The 20,889-nt window shown below is 36.4% G+C and overlaps 5 protein-coding genes and 1 non-coding gene across 7 annotated transcripts; 5 read left to right on the forward strand and 1 right to left on the reverse strand.

Annotated features, from left to right (window-relative positions):
• Positions 1–60: 60 nt before the first annotated feature.
• Positions 61–2,797, reverse strand: LOC103873870 (phosphoglycerate mutase-like protein 1). The gene is made up of 10 exons (XM_009152280.3): positions 2,561–2,797; positions 2,062–2,130; positions 1,826–1,933; positions 1,671–1,750; positions 1,275–1,437; positions 1,113–1,187; positions 890–978; positions 543–662; positions 424–468; positions 61–334 (listed from the first exon to the last, which is right to left on the reverse strand). Exons 2-10 carry the CDS (start codon positions 2,119–2,121, stop codon positions 226–228), a joined length of 849 nt encoding a protein of 282 aa, XP_009150528.1. The 5' UTR covers positions 2,122–2,130; positions 2,561–2,797; the 3' UTR covers positions 61–225.
• Positions 2,798–2,847: 50 nt separating this feature from the next.
• Positions 2,848–4,884, forward strand: LOC103873871 (protein trichome birefringence-like 12). Of its 2 annotated transcripts, none has more exons than XM_009152281.3 (4): positions 2,848–3,637; positions 3,847–3,966; positions 4,062–4,311; positions 4,401–4,884. In XM_009152281.3, the coding sequence occupies exons 1-4, from the start codon at positions 3,096–3,098 to the stop codon at positions 4,680–4,682; spliced, it is 1,194 nt and encodes a 397-aa protein (XP_009150529.1). In that variant the 5' UTR covers positions 2,848–3,095; the 3' UTR covers positions 4,683–4,884. The 2 variants fall into 2 exon arrangements, with proteins under 2 accessions (XP_009150529.1, XP_009150530.1); XM_009152282.3 differs by having other exon boundaries at positions 4,424–4,693.
• A 68-nt stretch (positions 4,885–4,952) lies between these two features.
• On the forward strand, positions 4,953–5,717 carry LOC103873872. The gene has a single exon (XM_009152283.3). It carries the CDS (start codon positions 5,015–5,017, stop codon positions 5,576–5,578), a length of 564 nt encoding a protein of 187 aa, XP_009150531.1. The 5' UTR covers positions 4,953–5,014; the 3' UTR covers positions 5,579–5,717.
• A 490-nt stretch (positions 5,718–6,207) lies between these two features.
• Positions 6,208–9,590, forward strand: LOC103873873 (probable sphingolipid transporter spinster homolog 2). Its single transcript, XM_009152284.3, has 14 exons — positions 6,208–6,465; positions 6,931–7,062; positions 7,186–7,287; positions 7,391–7,495; positions 7,594–7,669; positions 7,786–7,860; positions 7,939–8,041; positions 8,129–8,263; positions 8,357–8,433; positions 8,518–8,631; positions 8,703–8,822; positions 8,918–9,046; positions 9,128–9,206; positions 9,301–9,590. Exons 1-14 carry the CDS (start codon positions 6,359–6,361, stop codon positions 9,396–9,398), a joined length of 1,452 nt encoding a protein of 483 aa, XP_009150532.1. The 5' UTR covers positions 6,208–6,358; the 3' UTR covers positions 9,399–9,590.
• A 71-nt stretch (positions 9,591–9,661) lies between these two features.
• Positions 9,662–9,735, forward strand: TRNAV-AAC. The gene has a single exon. It is a non-coding gene; the product is annotated as a tRNA-Val (tRNA).
• Positions 9,736–9,902: 167 nt separating this feature from the next.
• LOC103873874 lies at positions 9,903–12,058 on the forward strand. Its single transcript, XM_009152285.3, has 3 exons — positions 9,903–10,155; positions 10,326–10,682; positions 11,069–12,058. The coding sequence occupies exons 1-3, from the start codon at positions 10,030–10,032 to the stop codon at positions 11,885–11,887; spliced, it is 1,302 nt and encodes a 433-aa protein (XP_009150533.1). The 5' UTR covers positions 9,903–10,029; the 3' UTR covers positions 11,888–12,058.
• The last annotated feature ends 8,831 nt before the right edge of the window (positions 12,059–20,889 follow it).

A 20,889-nucleotide genomic window follows, 5' to 3' on the forward strand; every position in this document is an offset into this window, starting at 1 on the left:
TTCTAAAATTCTTCATCTACAGCATTTAGAAAAGTTACAATTTTATCATTCAATTCTTAATTAAGCAAATACTGTATAAATCAAAGTTTGTCACAAAATATCTTAAAAATCTTTTTAACTCAATGCGAAAGACTAATAGGAAGAGAGTTGCATACAACAAAGAAGCTTGTTTTTGGCATGGGGATAGAGAGAGAAAGTTGGAAGACAATGATTAAACAAGAATCATTAAGCTTTGATGTTATTATCATTCTCTACAACAGCATCACTTGGAAGATCAATCCCCTTTGGAATCTTCCCTGGATAATCAGTCACCGAACTGTCCGAGCCCAACATACTGTCAATTTAAAATGAAAAAAAAAAACATTAGACTTGTATATGAAATGTTCTATTAAGAAAAAAAACAACATTTTTGAAATTCCAAACCTTCTATCAACGATGACCATTGAACGTAGCTCGCAATTCGCAAAGCTGCACATCAAAATGCATATTATCAACGCAATAGATTTGAAGTTTTTCACTAACAAAAGGTTAGGGGAGCTTACTGGCTGCAAATTTCCTTCTTAACATCTGGATGGCACTCATTCTGTAGAGCATTCAGTGTGTGAAACAAGAAACCACTGTGTGTCACAATCGCTATCTCTTTTTCTTTCCTTGTCCATAGCCTACAAAAATCCATCATACACAGTTTTGAATCATTAAGACTAATTTAGATGCTCACATCCAACACATAACGATATAAGAACGAAAAGTTACAAAACTCCTGAGAGCTACACAATCTTCTCTTATAAGAGATAGATACACTATTGGATGCTTTCCCAAGTTTCAAGTTCTAACTTTCCTACATCTTCAGTCATGGTTAGTTAGGTTAAAGGCACAGGAGAAAATGTACCAGTTGAGGAATTTTTTGCCTCTAGCTGCAAGTTCTTCGATTGTTTCTCTAACATCAGCCTTCCACAAAATGTCTTCGTCGCTTTCTATCTGAAGACAAATTTAAATGTGAGGAGTCATTTGATACACATATGAGCTAATAGTCTGGTTGAGCAGAACCAGAAGATTACTAGTAGTAATCAATGTCAGACACATCTAATAAGACTCAATATTTTTTTACTTGCCAGTGAAAAGTCAATTGCCGGGAAAAGAAACTGATAGTCGCTGATGCTTCTTCTCTGATCGCATGGATGCACCCCCTGTGTCCACAATTAAAATGGAATTCAAATGTTAAAACCGGATGCAGCTACAAGTTACTAAGTATGTAGTAAACTGAAATGGCATACCAAATGTTCTCTGCAGGACTCCTCTGTAATGATTGGTGGGCAGTTTGAACTCGATATAGCTGCACGGTTGCTGTTTCCTGCATTTGCTACCATTAGAGGTAGTACATCGCTCATATCCGTGTAGCCATCTCCACCGAAAACACCAACAGCAGTTTGCATTGTTCTACATATCAAACAAAACATTTGTTATAATGTTAACATTATTCCTCAAAGTTTTATCTAAAACTGTTCAAAAATATAAAACGTGTGCATGCTCCTATATAAATTGCACAAATGAATCACACAAAGTAATACCTACAGGAAGTTCATAGCACTCTGGTACTAGTAACTCTATTAGACATACAGGCCATTACTAACTAAATATCTTTGGAAATCACACATGTCTAAAGGGGGTACCTCATGAGTGGAGACGAGATGACCAACTCAATCTTCTTGTGAAGTCCACTGGAACGAACATGCTTACGCAAATTATCTACCTGCAACCAAAAGAAACTATCATTCAGGGAATCTGTTTTTGACATGTGCTAAAGAAAAGAGGTCAATCATGGAACCTGTTGCCAGCCAAGTTGGGTCAACTCAGCATCAAAGTAGTCATGAGACATGTAAGCCTTATAGTTCTTGTCCCCATCAACATTGTGAATCCCTTGAGCATGTCTCACCTGATGAAGAAGAATAAAAACAAAGTCAATACTTCTGATCCGGAAACTTAGATACAGGCTAACATTATATCATCTTGAATTCTTTTTTTTTTTTTGCATAATCAAAAAGATAAATAAAAAAAACTCACTAGGTAGATGTTTTTGCAGCGGTGAAGCGGGTACAAACCAATCCCAGCCCCAGTCTCCATCTCTGCAAACTGATCCAAACATTGATCTCAGATACGAGGCGTAGCACCAACAAAAAAAGAGACATATGATTCTGTATCAGCCATAGAAAATGACAAGCAAGCATACTGTCTCAAGTTTCGTCCTTTTTAAGACAAAATCAAAACCAAGACCTAAAGGGTAGCAGAAAAAAAACAAATCAAGAACTGAATCAACACAAAGGGAAAAGATAAACAACATTTCAAAGACGAGATTTTTTTTAACTCGATACAGAGATGACCACAAGCCGATGAGATCTTGTGGCGAAACCAAGAAACGAGCTTAAATCTAACGCCAAAAACCCACACAGAATTGAAGAAGAATAAGCGAGACAATGCAGACGGTTATGATTACAGATTTCCAGAAAAAGTAAGCGACTTTCGCACAACTATTCATTCAATAGATACATAGATGTTGACTTACATGAGATTGGTGGAGGAGATAAACCAAAGGAAGCTGAGGAGAGAAGATGGGATTATGAAGTAGGAGAAGGAGAATTGATTAGTGGATCACTAATCACTTTATTTGATCTGAATTATCCTTTAATTGTCCACTATTTACAAATAATAATAAAAATAATGGCAGGAGAAGAAAAATCGTAAACCACGGATTCAAACCAGCTGGGTCCGCATTACGTACAACGAACCAAGCCAAGCCAAAATCAAAAACACTCTATAGCAAGCAACCAAACTTGTATTTCACATTTCGATTTGAACCATCCATTACAATTATCCACTTCTCTATCCATTTTAATTTCAGTTTCCCTTTTCAAAATATCTTCTCTTTTTCAAATTTACCAATTAATTCTGTAGATAACGAAAAACAATAAGCTTCTGATTAAAATCAATTTAAACCGCAAAACCAAACCGAAATAGAATTTTAAACCGAAACCGGTTTAATCGCGAGATCGCAGTGAACACTCTTCTTCTTCGCCTTCTCCTTGTGGATTACTAAATCGATGGAGTTCGGATCCAGACGAACCTACACGACGATGCCGTCCAAGCTCCGATCTTCACGTCTCTTACTCATTTCTCTCCTCCTTCTCCTCTTCTACTCCACCACCCTTCTCCGCCGTCCCACCCCTCCAAACCTCCTCTCTCCTCCGCCGTGCGATCTCTTCTCCGGCCGATGGGTCTACACTCCAGAAACCCCGAAGCCCCTGTACGACGAGACGTGCCCGTTCCACAGAAACGCTTGGAACTGCTTAAAGAACAAGCGAGAGAACATGGAGGTGATCAATTCGTGGAGATGGGTGCCCGACGGGTGCGGGCTGAGTCGGATTGACCCGACCCGGTTTCTAGAGAGGATGAGGAACAAGAACATAGGCTTCGTAGGGGATTCTCTGAACGAGAATTTCGTGGTTTCGTTGCTGTGTATACTTAGAGTGGCAGATCCGAGTGCTGTCAAGTGGAAAAAGAAGAAAGCTTGGCGTGGTTCTTACTTCCCTAAGTTTAATGTCACTGTGGCTTATCACAGATCCGTTCTTCTCGCTAAATACAAGTAAAAGTCTCTTACTCTTCACTAAAGTTTATGCCTTTATGCTTTGAAACAGAGTAACCAAAAGCTCTTCAAAGGATCAAGTTCTAGTCTTGTCCCAAGTTATAAGCTTGTTAGGTGTCTTTGAATGCCATTGAAGTTTAAAGTAGAATGAGAATGTGTATTTGTATGTGTTGAAATGTTGCTCTAAACTGATATGATAAAGGTGGCAGCCGAGAAGCTAATGAAGACGGAGTTAAAGGAGCTTATCGAGTAGATGTTGATGTTCCTGCTGATGAGTGGATCAATGTCACTAGCTTCTACCATGTTCTCATTTTTAACTCTGGCCATTGGTAAATTACTTCTATCCTTATAACCTATTGGATTTTGTTTCTTACAACTTTGTGAAGAATAAGCATTAAGCATTCAAAGTGTATTTGGTTGTTAGGTGGGGTTACGATAAGTTTCCTAAAGAGACACCTCTTGTCTTCTACCGAAAGGGAAAGCCGATACATCCTCCTCTTGATATAATCCAAGGATTTGAAGTAGTCCTTCAACATATGGTTTCTTATATCCAGCGACAAGTCCCGGCAAAGACCCTTAAGTTCTGGCGCTTGCAATCACCGAGGCATTTCTATGGCGGTGATTGGAACCAGAACGGTAGTTGTTTGCTCGATAAACCACTCGCCAAAGACCAGGTACTATGCTAACTAGTTTTATTGAAGAAGTTCTGTTTCTTCAATCTTGCTTATTATCTGGATTCTCCTTGATGCTAAGACCTAGACAGCTTGACTTGTGGTTTGATCCCAGGAACAATGGAGTGAACAAAGAAGCAAGAAGGATTAATCAAATTATCAAGAGCGAGTTGCAAAACACAGAGATCAAGCTACTTGATCTGACCCATCTGAGCGAATACAGAGCAGATGCTCATCCTGCTATCTGGTTAGGGAAACAGGATGCGGTGGCCATATGGGGACAAGACTGTATGCATTGGTGCCTACCTGGTGTTCCAGACACATGGGTGGATATCTTAGCTGAACTCATTCTCAGTAACTCAAAAACAGAGTGAATACAACCGAGAGGCTTGCTTGGGTTTGGAAAGTCAAAATATGTCTGAAAGGATTCACCTTTTTACTGTAAAAATGGTTCATTTTTTGTAGGGTTTCTTTGTTCCTTTTCCAAGATACACACACCACCTTCACAAACACACAAACATTTAACTTGTATTGTGATTCTAACTATCTGAAAGTTTCCACCTTTGGCTTAAGAAAGAAAAGTATCTGAATTGGTTCCACCTTTGGCTTAGGACAAAGACATTAATACTTACTCTTTGTCATAAAAGGCATAAAAGGATTCATTTTTATAGGATAAAGGTCAAAAGAGAGAGGAGAGCAGAGAAAGATGTCGCTGAGGTTACTTCATCTTCTACCCCAAAACACTTCCTTCAATCGGAATCTCGAGTTTAGCCGTGTGTTGACCCGACCCGTAACCAGGATTCAGTGCATCAGGAGAGAGGATGAAGACGATGGCATCATCAGCAACAGGAGGACGAGGAAGGCCAAGAATAAGAAGAAGAAAACAATGAGCGATTCGGAGCTGGCGAAGGATTTGGCGAGAGAGATCGGGAAGGCGAACACGGTGTCGGAACAGAGACGAGAAGCGATGAAGAAGAGCGGTGAGATTCTGTGGGGAGAGTTCTGTAAGCATGTGGGTTTGAAAGAAGAGGAGATGAGGGTTAAATGGAGGAAGATTGGAGAAGAAGAGAAAGTGGTTCTGGTTAGAGAGTTTGTGGATGAGTGGGGTGTTGATTTTCAGCCTTTGTCTGTTAGATCTGTTAAGGAAATGGTGGAGGAAGAGTGTTTGGTTTCTGACAAAACAACCGAGCCTTCTTCTTCTTCTTCTTCTGCGATGTCTTCGTTTTCTGGGTTGTTTCCTGGTCTAAAGAGAATCATAGGCTTTGAGTAAAAAGCTTCTTCAATCTTTTTTTTTTATAAATCATGTTTTTGTTCTGCATATTTTCAGCAAAGATGACAGCTTTTGTTGCAAATATGATCATGTTCTCTGTTGAGCTGAAATCTAAAGCAACAACTAGTTTATACATTAAGAAGAACTCTGGCATTGAGCATAATTAAAATTGTATATAAATTGTTTAATTCTGCAAGAAATCCTTCTGAGATGTTTTTTTGTTGTTAATCATTATCATTATAACATACATGGGGCCATGGGGGGTGTTATGTGCATCTAAATGGGTAAACTAGTACTAGTCCAAAACGTAGTTAACACTTCTTTCCATTCTGATAGGCTTTGGAGTCAGTGGGAGAGGTTTTGGGTAAGATGGAGAAGAACGTCTTCAAATGAGATAACGTTTGAACAAAGGAGAGAAGTGACATAGTTCTAATGGTGAAATGGGCTCGAGCTATGAGTCAATTCGTGAAGATAGTTATCAATGGATCTATTCTGTCGTCTATTGAAAACTAGTATAACTTCTCATGTTTTAGTTCCAAAGGCACATTGAGCCAGATAAGAGCTCAGTTTTCAACTAAACCTTAGCCACCACCATGATTCAAATTGTCATTGTTTTGTTCCTAATTAAATGAATAAAAAAATTATAAGACGAAAGAAAAATCAAAACTTGAGAAGACCGACTTGTATAATAATATCTTGCCTTTGAATTCAATTAATTACAAGAATAGCCTCCTGGGAATATCCAAAATTCGCATCTTTTTGGAGCTTCCTCCCATCCCCATGGATGTTGTAGACGGAGGAGTTGATCGGGGGCAAAACCGTAGAGCAACTATGGAGAGGGATTCAGATGATAAGATCGCAGACCCTTCTTGGTTCTCTCCTAAAAAGTAATCTTTCTCTCCTTTCTTTATTCTTCATTGTATATGTTTCTTAGGTCAACAACATACAATTTGGGGCGAAAGGTAGAAGCTTTGACTTCATGGTCTCAATGAAGTATGAAACATTACAATCTGCTGATTAGTTCTATTTAAGGGAAGTGTTCTGTACATTTAAGGATCGGTCATGTTTTTGATTGAAAGCAGTCTACTTTATTCTTATATTTTGTATAATCAAACTCTGGGTCACATTTTAGTTTTCTGGAATTAGCAGAGGACCAGCTCATAGTACAGATCAGAACAAGAATTTGCTGTTAAATGGGCATGAAGATTCCACTTGTTGTTGTTGTTGCTGGATAAGATAAAACTCTTTTAATGTATATTGCTAAAAAACAAGAAATCTCAGTGGCTGTTTGATTGATGAGTGTTTTTATTTACTTAGCATTGATTTTGTCTCGTTTTTGTGTTTATATGCAGGCTTCTCTTTGTGTTTTGTGTAGTCAACTTGATAAATTATATAGATCGTGGAGCTATAGCAAGTAACGGTGTGAATGGGAGTCTTGGTACTTGCACCTCGACTGGTACATGTTCATCTGGCAGCGGAATACAGTAAGAATATTCTGACTTTGATCGGATTCTAGTTTAAGCTCGACCTGACCATCTATCAAGAATATTAGACTATTATGTGAAAGCAGTTTAGTTATTATTAATGTCCATGGTTGTGCTACACAGGGGGGATTTCAACTTGAGCAATTTTCAAGATGGAGTTTTGTCTTCTGCTTTCATGGTTGGCCTTCTTGTCGCCTCTCCTATCTTTGCTTCTGTAGCCAAGAGGTGTGTAATACTGGTTTCAGCCCAAAGTTCTGAGTACAAACGCATCATTTTTCTATCGACTTTGAATGTACAATCTCATTAACTTTTAAGCTCTGTGTTGCAGTGTTAATCCGTTTAGACTTATTGGAATTGGATTATCCATATGGACTCTGGCTGTGATTGGCTGTGGTTTATCCTTTGATTTCTGGTCCATCACATTCTGTCGAATGTGAGTGTATTAGATTCCATTTACTTCTCAATTATGTATCTTTCCTATCCTATTATTATTTTCAAAAATCATATACTTAAATTTGTCACCTTATTCAGGTTTGTTGGTGTTGGTGAGGCATCATTTGTAAGCCTCGCTGCCCCATTTATCGACGATAATGCCCCTCATGCTCAGGTAGCTACTTCTGGAATGTATATGTTCACTGCAGTAAAAGGATGTTAATAATTTTAACTAAGATCTTGTATTGTCTGATCATTCACAAGTCGCATTTGTTTTTTTGTTATAACCAGAAATCGGCGTGGCTTGCTATGTTCTACATGTGTATTCCGACAGGATATGCTCTTGGCTATGTATATGGTGGACTGGTGAGTTATTAAACGATATTCTTACTAAACGGTTTCGCCAGTGACCTCTGTTACACTCTATCCGTTTTTTTCGTGTAGGTGGGGAGTGTTCTTCCGTGGCGTGCTGCATTTTGGGGAGAAGCAATACTTATGCTTCCTTTTGCTGTTCTAGGTTTTGTTATCAAACCCTTGCATCTGAAAGGTGCGTCTTCCAAGTTACAAAACACACACTATGTTCCTCATAGACTTTAACTATATCTTCTGAGTCGTCTTGTTTGGTTACCTTCAGGTTTCGCTCCAGATGATAAAGGAAAAAACAGGACAGATAACTTAAACGTTTTACCAACTGGTTATGGGTTCTCAGCTGTCTTGAAAGACTTGAAACTGCTTTTGGTAGATAAGGTTTATGTTACAAACATTCTCGGTAACCATTTCTTCCTTCTAGTGTGTGTTCAAGAGCATTTGTGTCGTTTCTATGATTGTTGTTTACCTGTAACTTTTCTTTTCTTTTATTCAGGGTATATTGCTTACAACTTTGTCTTAGGCGCATATTCTTATTGGGGTCCAAAGGCTGGTTATAACATATACAAAATGGTAATAAATCACAAGCAGGTTTTCATTTCCATGTGTTAAAAAGTATATTGATCGCTTGATGTCTTGATCCGTTTTGCTTTGCAGGAAAACGCTGATATGATATTTGGAGGGATTACAGTTATCTGTGGAATCGTTGGAACATTGTCTGGAGGAGTGGTCTTAGATTTCATGGATGCTACAATCTCAAATGCTTTCAAGGTATAAATCCTCACTTGCACAACTTGTGGTTGATCTTACTAAAACCAGTAATGTGTTTCTGTATTGTGCAGCTACTATCAGTTTCAACATTTATAGGAGGGTTGTTCTGCTTTGCTGCTTTCTGTTTCAAGAGCATGTATGCCTTTCTAGCTCTTTTTGCTGTTGGTGAACTTCTCGTCTTTGCCACTCAGGTAAATCTCGGTTTCTGCTAATATTCAAATCCTTGATTCTGCTATGTCTTACAAAAGCCGCCTCTTCTAAAATTTATTTGCATCATGTTTTTAAGGGTCCTGTGAATTTCATAGTTCTCCATTGTGTGAAACCAAGTTTGAGACCACTTGCAATGGCCATGTCTACTGTCTCCATCCACATCTTTGGAGATGTTCCTTCCTCACCACTCGTTGGAGTTCTTCAGGTTAGTTTCTCAGATGTATCCACAAGCCTTGGTTTGAGCCATCAACTGTATTAAATTCTCATTTGTTCTCATCTAATGCAGGACTACGTGCACAACTGGAGAGTGACCGCTCTTGTTCTTACATTTGTTCTCTTTCCAGCTGCTGCAATTTGGTTCATAGGTTCGGTTCTTAGCCAGACACTGGGAATTCACAAGTTTCTTTTTAGTTTTAAATGGGAAAGTAAATGATTTTTACTGTGTTTGGGACTTTACAGGGATCTTCCTAAACAGTGTGGATCGTTATAACGAAGATTCGGAGCCTGATGCAGTGACCAGAGAATCAGCCGTTGCCCCCCTTCTGGAGGAAGCATGAGACAACAACGAAATACAAACTAACAATGTCACAGTGTACCAAGAATCAATCTATGTAATGGTTTATTCATCTCTTTCTCTATTTTCTTGTACAAAGATAAGTATTTAAACATAAACAGTTACCTTCAAGTTGTATATTACTTGTTCTTTTGTTATGTTTCACACTTGCAGCAATATTGAAACTTCCATTATTTAATTTGGTAACTAGTTGTTTCCTAGTAGTTGTAATATTTTATATGCGAGTCTGTGACCATAATAAACAAAGGTTTCGTGGTGTAGTTGGTTATCACGTCAGTCTAACACACTGAAGGTCTCCGGTTCGAACCCGGGCGAAGCCATTCTCTTTTTTCTAGCCGAGCTTCTTTAAACGACGTCGTTACGTGTAACCGTTTCCACGTCACACAACTTATAATCTCGCGCCACATCACTTCCTTCATTCTTATTGGTTACTTACCTACACGTCATCATCCCCTCCCTCGAGAACACGCCGTTTTAAAGGTCTCTAGAACAATCCACATCCTTCTCATTCGAAAATAACCAGAAAAAAAAAAATCCAAGTCCCTTCTAATTTTGCACTGGTCTTGTAATTATATAATCTCGAGGTTCTGATATCTTTTTTTTTATTACAATCCATGATGGGTCGCAGATCATTGGTTGGTGTCGGAGCTCTGTTTCTGATTCTCTTAACAACGTTTCCATCGTCAAGAGCTTTGGTTTCGTCTCCTGAAGCTAACCATCATTACCCTAAAGCCATCTCGGTAAGAAGCTTTCTGAGTTTGTGATTAATTCTCTGAAAGTCATAACCTTTTTGTGGTTCTGATGATCAATAGCGTTCAAAACCCTGACATATTCATCAAAAGGTTTTGTCTTTTTAGTCTCTCAGAACAGGAAAGTTGATTCCTTTTTCTTGGTATACACGTTTTGTTAGGATTTGAAGGAAGCAATTGTGAAGGGACTTGGGTTCCAATCAGAAGAAGTCAAGATCTCTGGGTTTGATGTGAGGGATGCATTGGTAGGGCATGCTGTTTCTTATGAGTTTGATCTTGAGATTGATAAGAAAGTTCTTCCCATCAAGCTTCTTGAAGATGTGAACCGATGGGAGTACGTTGACCTCCCAATTTTCCAAGTGGAACAACCTAATGGACCTGTGGATGAGAATGGTTTGGTTCCTATGAGGAACAAGAAGAAGTCTGGTGATGTTTCGCCTGTTTTAGCTCCGTTTCAACTCGCTGGCCCCATGGAACTTTGGATCCAAGATGCTAACGACATGCGTCTTTCATTGCCTGTAAGTAAAAAAAATATTCATATATGTTTATATTGTTCTAAAAATCGGTCTAGAGGGTGCCTAGGCTACAACTTGGTCCTAGGCTACAATTTTAGCTATATTTATACAACTCAATAAATAGGTTTATACTAAATCGGTTTAAATCAGTCTTAATTAGTTTGTTAAATTATGCAAAAATAATGTTAGTATAAATCTACAAATTTGTCTAATTCTTTTTTTGTTTTGTATATCTAATTTTGATAATTAGTCAAAATAGTTTTATAATTAAATCCAAAAATTAAAATATAAGTAGAAAATATATATAAAATAAATCAATAATAATTCATTCTAGTTGATTTCTTGAACATACGAGTTGTGTATTGATTGTTCTTGTCGGAAATGTGCAGTATGATGTGGATGCTGGTGTTTTGAAGAAAGTGATATTAGGAGATGGTGCTGTTGTTACTGTCAAAGGAGCTAGATCAGTTAGCCTGCGTCACCCTATTGATTTGCCACTTCCATTAAACCAAAGCTCCAGCGAGTTTGCCTCTGGTCTTCTCTCATTAGCTGAGCAGCTTCGACGTGGTGCTTCATCAACTGATCAAGAAACCCCACTTCTCTCTCTCCGCATTGTTGGTCCTACTTCACTTGCATCGACCTCGCAGTCTCCTGAGAGCAAACTCAAGCTTAAGCGCCTTGCCCCTGGACTTGTGGAACTATCTTCCATGTCTAAAGACAAAGGTAGTAGTAGTAGTAGTGTCACAACAATTGACGGTGTTACTACAACTGTCCTCACGCCAAGGGAGTTCACAACCATGTGGCCGATCACTTCAATCAACGGCTCAAACGCTAACTTACTCGGCTTTGAGAAGCTGTTGACCTCTGTTTTAGGTCCCAAAGCTCAGGAAGAAGGTTCTTTTAAGGTGCTGAAAGCAAATGTTGCAGCTCAAACGTTTATGAAGATTGGTTTTGGTGTAGAGAGGAAGCTGAGGGAAGGTGATCTTGAAGGATTAAACTTTCCAGAATGGAGAACAAAACCAAAAACAATGCGAATGCATTTTGAGGTTCTTGCTAAGGTTGATGGTGACAAGGTTGTGCCAGAGAATGTAATGAGGGTTGATCCTATACCGTTGGAGGATACGGTTGCGCAGAATGTGATTACTGGAAATGTAACCATGTCGAAACTTCCAATCGTTCAGCCTCCTCCAAGCCCTTTCACCTTGTAAATCATGTGGGGATAGTTGATGTTTTATGAGAAAATTTAATGACTTGGCATACACGTCTTTGTTTTCCTTAATTTACTAACCGTATCTGCAGAAGAAGTGTATGTTATATACTTCCACTGCTACTTGTAATTACAACACTTTTTGGTTTAAATATACATGATATTATGATAATGGCTTCGTTAGAGTGGGTGTCAAAATGTGCTCGCTTAGTTTATTCAGATCTTTCATGAGCTATTCCAATTTAATTCAATTATTATATGATCTTTCACATGTATATTCTAATTCACATTATTTAGATCATGAACTAAATAAACTAATTTACGATCAAATATAAATTATAAAAACAATTATAAATAAAATATAGAATAAAATAATTTTCATAATTTAAAATTAAAATATTATAAATCCAAAAATTAAATATTAATACTGAATAAAACCAAAGTCTAATAATAAATTAAATAAAAAGCAAAATCAGTATCCAAAAATCTGTTCAACTTAAAGAGTCTAAAAGATGATTCATTCAAAGTCTTCATCTATTTAAATCATAAAGATATATATTTCGTACGAGAGTCTTAGAAATATTTTGTTGGGCAATTGCACTAGATAGCTACGATTGAAACATTATTTAGGTAAATGGATAATTCACTATTGACAAAATCATAATCCCGACTTTTACCCCTATGTCTAACACTACACTATTTCTGACAGGTTTTTTTGCAAGTTGTAATTTCTTTTAAAATTATTTAAATTTCCTCCCTTTCTCTCTTTTCTATGGATCTAAAGAGAAAAAAATCAGAAACAAAAATCCTAGAAAAGGTTAATAAAACATGCGATGGAAAGAATTGAGATCTTGATATTTGTTAGGCTGATATCCTAACATCCATAAAAAGAAATATGAATCTTCTCTAATTTATTTTACTTTGATCTTCTCGTACCTTCTTTCTCTGCACATTTATTTTTTTGACTCTATTTTTTTATCTCTGGATTTTTCTTTAGGTTTAATTTCAAGCTCTGTTTTCAAGATCTGTTTTTTTTTTGTTTCTTTAGGATCTGGTTGAAAACATATCAACACCATCAGGATTTTTCCGTCACGCCGCATCTCCTCACCGCCTCGCCGCATCTCCTCACCGCCTCGCCGCATCTCCGCTACGTTGCATCTCTTGCTCTGCCACCGCCACGTCTCCTTGTTCAGCGACCGCTGCAACTTCTTGCACCTCCAGCGTAACTCCTTGCACCTCCGCCGCCGCAACTCCTCCCACCACTCTGCCTCTGCTGTTCATTCCACCTTCAGCATCACCAATCACCCTACACCTGCCCGAAATGTTTTCTATTTATTTTTACTTTTGTTTGCCATATCCGTATGTTACATAAACTAGAAAGAGAATATGTATAAGCCGTAAAGATTGAAATCAAATTCTAAAAATTGTAGAAGTTTTGTTTTTAATGTGGTTGTTATTTGTGCCAACTCAAGGTGTGTTGTAGCAATTAGTGAAAATGGCTTAGTGTTTAAAATTACGTTTTTAGGGTTTTATTTAGTGTTTATGATTTAGGGTTACACCTTTAATGTTTAAGGTTAGGGTTTAGGTTTAGGATTAGGGTTTAGAATTTAAAGATTTAGATTTAGGGTTATGTTTCAGGATTAGGATTTAGAATTAGTGTTTAGGGTTTAGGATTAGAATTTTGTATTTAGGGTTTAATGTTTAAGGATATATGGTTTATGGTTTAGTGTTAGGGTTCATGAATATGATTTTGGGTTTAAAATTTAAATTTTTTTTTTTAAAGACTTTCATATTAAATATTTTTGGTTTTTTTTTTCAAACATACAACGGCTGGAAATTAAATAAAACTAAAAAAAACTTAAAAATGAAAAGAACCAAACCAGCGCACAAACCGGTTTACCAAACCGGGAGTAGGCCTAGAAACCCTAATTAGCCGCAAGGAGAGCAAAAGAGATGACGGCCGCCACCGAATTGAATCCGCCGGAACCTTCCTCCGAGGAGGTGCCACGTCGACCGCGATTCATCGCCTGAGGCGGAGCATCGGAGCGAAACAAACCGAAAGATGAAAGAGCTTCCGGCGGCAAGGAAACCGAAGAAGCAAATGGTGAGAGATCCCACCAGACGCAAACAGTGAGATCCGCTTTTGGAGAGCACCTGAAAAGAAAAAGAAAGCGCAAGAGGGAGAGGAAACCACCGGATCTGGTCGGTATCGCCGGTTCGGAGCAGACGCTTGGATTGGTCTAGACCGCACCCTGCAATCCACTCGCCTCCACCGCCTCCATCCTTCCTCCGTCTCAGCCGCGTCCGCCGTCCTCAAAGCAGACAGCAAAACTGATTGAAAATCCGCCGGAGGTCCAGATCCAAAGAGACCAGCCCTTCCACGTCAAGCCACCCCTAAACGAAAACCCGAGCCGTCGCGCCTCTTCACCAGAAAACACTCCACCGCCGTGGGTAAGGAGGACAGAACCGGAGAGAGCTTGGGGTCCATGCGCCTAATCCGACCCCTCATATCTACCGCATGAAGCTAGAGCCCCGGCCAAACTCACCTACCACCGCGCAAAACACCACCGCCTTGGAAGCTCCACTCTCACAACACCGCCACAGATCTCGAGACCTAGAAAAAAAACTCAACGCGTGGTGGCAGAGATGAGACGCAGAAAGGAGGCCCTCTCACAGCGGTGACGGCCGAAGCCAACCGCCGGAGAGGCAATCAAACTCGCCGGGAATCCTTTTTGGAATTGAGAGAGAGAGAGAGAGAGAGAGAGAGAGAGAGAGAGAGAAAGAGAGAGAGAGAGAGAGAGAGAGAGAGAGAGAGAGAGAGAGAGAGAGAGAGAGAGAGAGAGAGAGAGAGAGAGGAGAGAGAGAGAGAGAGAGAGAGAGAGAGAGAGAGAGAGAGAGAGAGAGAGAGAGAGGGAGAGGGAGAGGGAGAGGGAGAGGGAGAGGGAGAGGGAGAGGGAGAGGGAGAGGAGGAGAGGGAGAGGGAGAGGGAGCGAGAGGGAGAGAGGGAGAGAGGGAGAGAGGGAGGGAGGAGGGAGGGAGGGAGGGAGGGAGAGAGGGAGAGGGAGAGGGAGAGGGAGGGAGGGAGGGAGGGAGGAGGGAGAGAGGGAGAGAGTGAGAGAGGGAGAGAGAGAGATGATGAAAATTTAAAAATTTAGGATTTAAGATTTAGTATTAATATTGTTTATTTATTACCGGTTTTAATAAGTATTTTATTATGATAACATAAGATTAATCCTAAAAATACATGTGGCTTCTGAATTACAAGACCAAACCATTATCGTTTAGTAGCCAAAATAAATGGTTTAATATTCTGTAAATTTAGGGTTGATGATGAAAATATCTGGCACTCCACATACATTTTATTGAAAAATATTTTTCCTTGTAATACATCATTACGATTTTGCAGGCCTACCTACAAACAACAGTGTGCCTATCTATACTACTTGCAAATCGATTTGGGACAAGAGAGTAATTATGCTTATCTTCCTCTATCTGACTAGCTAATTAACTTATTTTCTGCATGGATTCCTAATAATCTTTTTTTTTATGGTTTTCTAGCCAAATTGGCCTATTTTGTTTTACATTTTATTTTAAAGATATATGATATAAGGATTGATATTCATATTTTTTACATTTTATATATATAAAAACCTTTTTGGATTACATTTTAATTTTAGAAGATAAATATGATTAATATAATATGATTAATATGAAAACTAAATTTCTTATATACAAAAATAGAATTCATCCACATAAATTTATAAATAGTATAAAACGACCAAACTCATGAGGTAACTCATATTCGTTAAAAATCGTTCATAACTTAATTTAAATTTTTTCTATTAAAAAAAAAAAGTACCATTTTTATGAGAATATTACAGTGAAAGGCAGTTTTGAGTTTTTTATAACAGAATAAGACACTTTGTTATACCAAAGTAGTTTTTCCTAACATCTTTCCTTTACTCTAAACAAACTAGTTCTCTTCCAACTAATATTCTGACCAACGAAACTAATGTTTTAACCGGAACCAACCTACACCACTCATAACACTCATCTCAACGGTTCAACTTATTTCTCAGATTTATGACAAGACTTATATATGTTTCATATCTCAATCGTTAGAACTTCATACCTTTTATATGGACTACTCAGATTTGCTCAAGTATTCATCTTCTTTATCTCACTTTTCAGACTTCTGTTTTTTTTCACAGATCTTCTCAAGTCAAGAGATTAAACTGCTATTATCTTGAAAGGTTGAAGCTTGGCGAATAAGAGCTATGGCATTTTGGTTATAAATTGTCAAACTCGAAAATTATGAAAAAATTGTTTTTGCTTGGTTTTGGATCTAATTGGTTAATTACTACACTATTTTTAAGTTCTAGATGTAAAAACACAAAAAAAAAAGATTGCACGAAGAAAATCAATGGCGGCTTTGAGATTTAGTTGCAGAAACGCAGGATACCCTAATAGGAAAAAGATGATAAAATTACAAAATTGCCACTAATTTAAAAAATAGCAAAATGTGTACAATTATATGTGTTCATGTGTACATCTTCACAAGTGTACACTCTGTATTATTGAAACAATGTATTAAAATAATGTACACTCTTACACTATTTATTATTAAAGCAAAAAACAAAATTTACATGTGTACAATTATATGTGTGCATGTGTATGTCTTCATAGGCATACACTCTTTATTATTAAAATAATGTACCATGTATATAAGAAAGAAATTGATAAGAAAACAAGTGACTCGTAAACCTCTTTCCTTCTTCCATGAGCGTCTGAAACCCCTCGTCATCACCAGCTCATTCCAAAGTGATCCACCACCGAAATTGATAATATTCATATACTACATCATTGGGACTATTGGAAAACGCAAACTAAATGTTAGGCACAAATGTTTGATAAAAACTCTGGTCCACCATGATTATCAATAAGAATATTGCATGGAAATTTCAAAGCTTGAGATGCATCGTTTCAAAATAATTGTTACATTCACATGGATTATAACCTTAGTGAATTCTTCTACCGGCCATAGTTAACGGTTTTCTTAACCATCTAAACAAGACTCATTAATGAATTCTTCTACCGGCAATAATTAACTGTTTCTTAACCATCCAATGTTTAGTAGGATGTCTATGTGTACATATATATTATAGTGTACATGTGTTCATTTTGTCTGATAATGTCCAAGTGTACATCTATAGGTATCCACATGACTTTGGTTCATTTGTACGCTTTCTAAAGTCGACACTGATGCATTTGTAAATCTGGACGTGTCTTCAAACGTATGTTGAATAACACAAAACTAATTTCGTATGTATATTTTTGATTTTTAGTATTTCACAATTTTGTGTTTTATTCATATCTTATGATTTTTTGTTTTAATTTTAGTTCAGTTAATTTATTTTTCAGGGCATTAAAGAATTAAAACATGATTTTAAGATTTTAGTGAGAATACACAATTTTATGAACATTGCCTTAGTAATATACAATATACACATGTAAAAGATATATACGTGTTGTGTTTGTGCACATGTAAATATGTACACATGTACATATATAATTATGTTGTTTAATTCACGTAAACCACACTTCCTTGTCTTTATATTTACAAAGACAAACATTATGTACACACGTACACTAACATTATGTGCACATATACATGCGTACACTAACATTATGTACACATCTACGTAGTCATCCAATGCACCCTTGTACAAGAACATGTGTACACTAGCATTATGTACACATCTGCGTGGTCATCAATTATTTTTTTTTAATGAGTGGCAATTTTGTACTAACTTCATCTTCCTTCTATTAGGGTTTTCTGTGTTTCCTGCAAATATAACTCACAGCCGCCATTGATTTTTATCATGCAATTTTCATTGTTTTTGTGTTTTACCTCTAGAACTTATACATATTATATTGATTAATAGATTAGAACCCAAAACCAAGAAAAAAATATGTAAAAATTAGTTTCTCCGATAGCTCTCCTATCACGTCCTCTATCTTTGTTGTTTGAGTCATTTACTCTCAGAGGCAGTTTACAGTTTCTTTTTACACTGTGAGGCAGTTCCTGCTACTGAGGCAGTTTTTGGTTGAAAAGACTCAACTTGCCCTCTTAAAAGCATAACTAGTGATTTGGATTTTAGTTAGATGGATTTTAATTGGTTTTGGTTTTGAAATTCAAAAATTAATGGTGGACCCGAGGTGAGACTTAACCCCTTTTTCATTAACTAAAGGTGAATTTCAAAAGTTTTTTTTTTTTTGGTTTCGTAATTGGCACCGAGACAAAATAGAGAAATTTAGAAAGCGAGGAAGAAGAAGTGAAACGATGGCAACTTCTGGCAAAAGAGAATCTCAGAAAGTTGTTTGGAGAAGGATTTCGAGGAGATGCAACCGGCATCTTACAACTAAGCCGACGAAGGACCGCCCGGAGGGTAAATGTTTGGCAGAGAAGAACTATAATCTTCCAAAACTCTAAATCAAAACTTGTTTTTTGCTTGGTTTTTGGTTCTAATGGGGATAAAACGCAAAAAAAAAAAAAAAGATTCCATGATAAAATCATTGACGGCTCTGAGATCTATTTGCAGGAAACACTGGAAACCCTAATATGAAGAAGATGAAATTATTACAAAATTGCCACTCATATTAATTGTACACATTCACTTAAATGTACCGTAAAACATAACTTAATTGAACACATTCACACTTGTACACGTATATGAATTTAATGTACACGCAAAAAAATTGGGTTAACATTGAACACGTGTACATGTTATCGTAAATATGCATATGTACACTGGTTACTAAATATATATACATGTACACTAATTACAAAATTTCTTGATCAGTTACGTGTGCATCTACATGTACATGGTATTGTAAATATCCACGTGTACACTGGTTACTAAATATATGTACATGTACACTGATTAATAAATTTCTTGATCAGTTGCATGTGCATCGTGTACACATTTGTTGCATTATATATACATGTACACTAATTACAAAATATATATATACATGTACACTAATTGTAAATATTCACGTGTACACTAATTATATATATGAACACATTTATTGCATTGTATATACATGTACACGTTATCATAAATACCCATGTGTACACTGGTTACTAAATATATAAATATGTACACTTACAAAAAAATTTGATCAGTTGCATGTATATCGTGTACACATTTGTTGCACTATACATATGTACACAAAGACATAAAATCCACATATACACTGTATTAACCATATGTACACTTATTACAAAATTTTTTGATCAGTTACATGTGCATCGTGTACACATTTATTACACTATACATATGTACACCGTATCAATTAATTTAATTGACACATGTACAATAATTCACAAAAGCTTATATGTACATCGTTTTACTTGTACACCAAATAAATTTTGAACGTATATTTACATAAATTAAAACAGAGGCCTAGAATAAGCGGTGAGATGGAGGAGACGAAGGCGGTGAGACTGAGGCAATGAAGGCGGAGAGACTGAAGCGATAAAGGCGACAACGAGAAGGAAACGAGACGAAGGCGGTGAGACAGATGCGGTGTTAGGCGGCGACGAGAACGAGACAAGGACGAGACAAAGACGAGACATAGGCAGGAGTATCATCTGAGGGTTGGATCCGAAACAGAAAGCTATGTTATTGATGATTGGTGTAGAATTTTCATGAATTTACGCTTGAATTTACAGAAGAACCGTAAAAATACAAAAGAAGATGATGAGTGTGACTTTATCCAAAATAAAGACTATGAGCCGTTGATTTAAAAAGTATAAAAGAAGATCTAATGGTTAGGATATGAGACAGAGAGATGTGTAGTGGAGGTGGTGGACACTAATCAGGACCGTTGAGATTGCAGAGAGATATGTGGTGGAGGTTAATTTCCGCTAAAACAATGGTTAGGTTAGTTACAAAGTAACTAGTTTATTTAAGTAAGAAAGAAGCTGTTAGAATAAACTGCCTTAGTAGAACAAAGTGTCTTTTTGTGTTATAAAAAACTCAAAACTGTCTTTGAGTGTAATTATCTCTGTTGTTTCATCCTCCAACCTAAAAAAGATTGTAAGCAACTATTTTTTGAAGACTCAAATTCCTCCAACAAAAGTTAGGAATTTAAAATACAATATTTTTTCATACGTCTGGTAACTCCTAAATTCTTTTTCATTAGGTCCACTCACTCATTTTAAAATTTAAAGACGTAACCAGAAAACTAAAAACCCTTTTCCAATTTTACTCCACCAGTTACACCTTTTTCAGGGACAAGTTAAGACATTTCACTCAGAAACTGTCCAAGTAGCAATAACTGCCTTATTGTGAAATTGAAACTTGTAAACTGCCCTGCAGTGTAAATCACTCCATTTTTATCTACTATAAAAAAGTCATACTAGGTTCATTTCATTAATTACATTTATTTAATTATTTATATTAATCTATTCAATAAGTTAAAAAAAAAAAAAATCTATTCAGTATATAAAGATACTAATAATAAATCAATTTTAACTGTAAATTTAAATTTAATTTTTAGTTATAACAAAATCTTGAGAAAAAATCTAACAAAATCTTTCTAAAAAATTAAAATATTTTATTTAAATTAATATCATTGATTAATTGCATAATTAATAATATATACTATTTTACATTAATTTAAATAAAATTTTATTATAAAACAAAATAAAATAAAAGTGTATGTTATTTTTCAAATTTATAATTATATTCTATCTCTTCTTTATTAAAAGAAATATTATAAAAAATCATACTAGGTCTGTTTCATCAATTACATCTATTTGACTATTTAAGTTCATCTATTTAATATATAACATTTAAAAAAAATCTTATAAATTATATAGATATTAATAAATAAAATTTTACTGTAAATTTAAATTTTATTTTTACTTATAACAAAATATGTTGAAAAAACCTAACAAAATCTTAATAAATTTTAAAATATTTTAAATTAATG

Source organism: Brassica rapa, chromosome A06 (genome assembly GCF_000309985.2).
Source record: "Brassica rapa cultivar Chiifu-401-42 chromosome A06, CAAS_Brap_v3.01, whole genome shotgun sequence".
Taxonomy (NCBI): domain Eukaryota; kingdom Viridiplantae; phylum Streptophyta; class Magnoliopsida; order Brassicales; family Brassicaceae; genus Brassica; species Brassica rapa.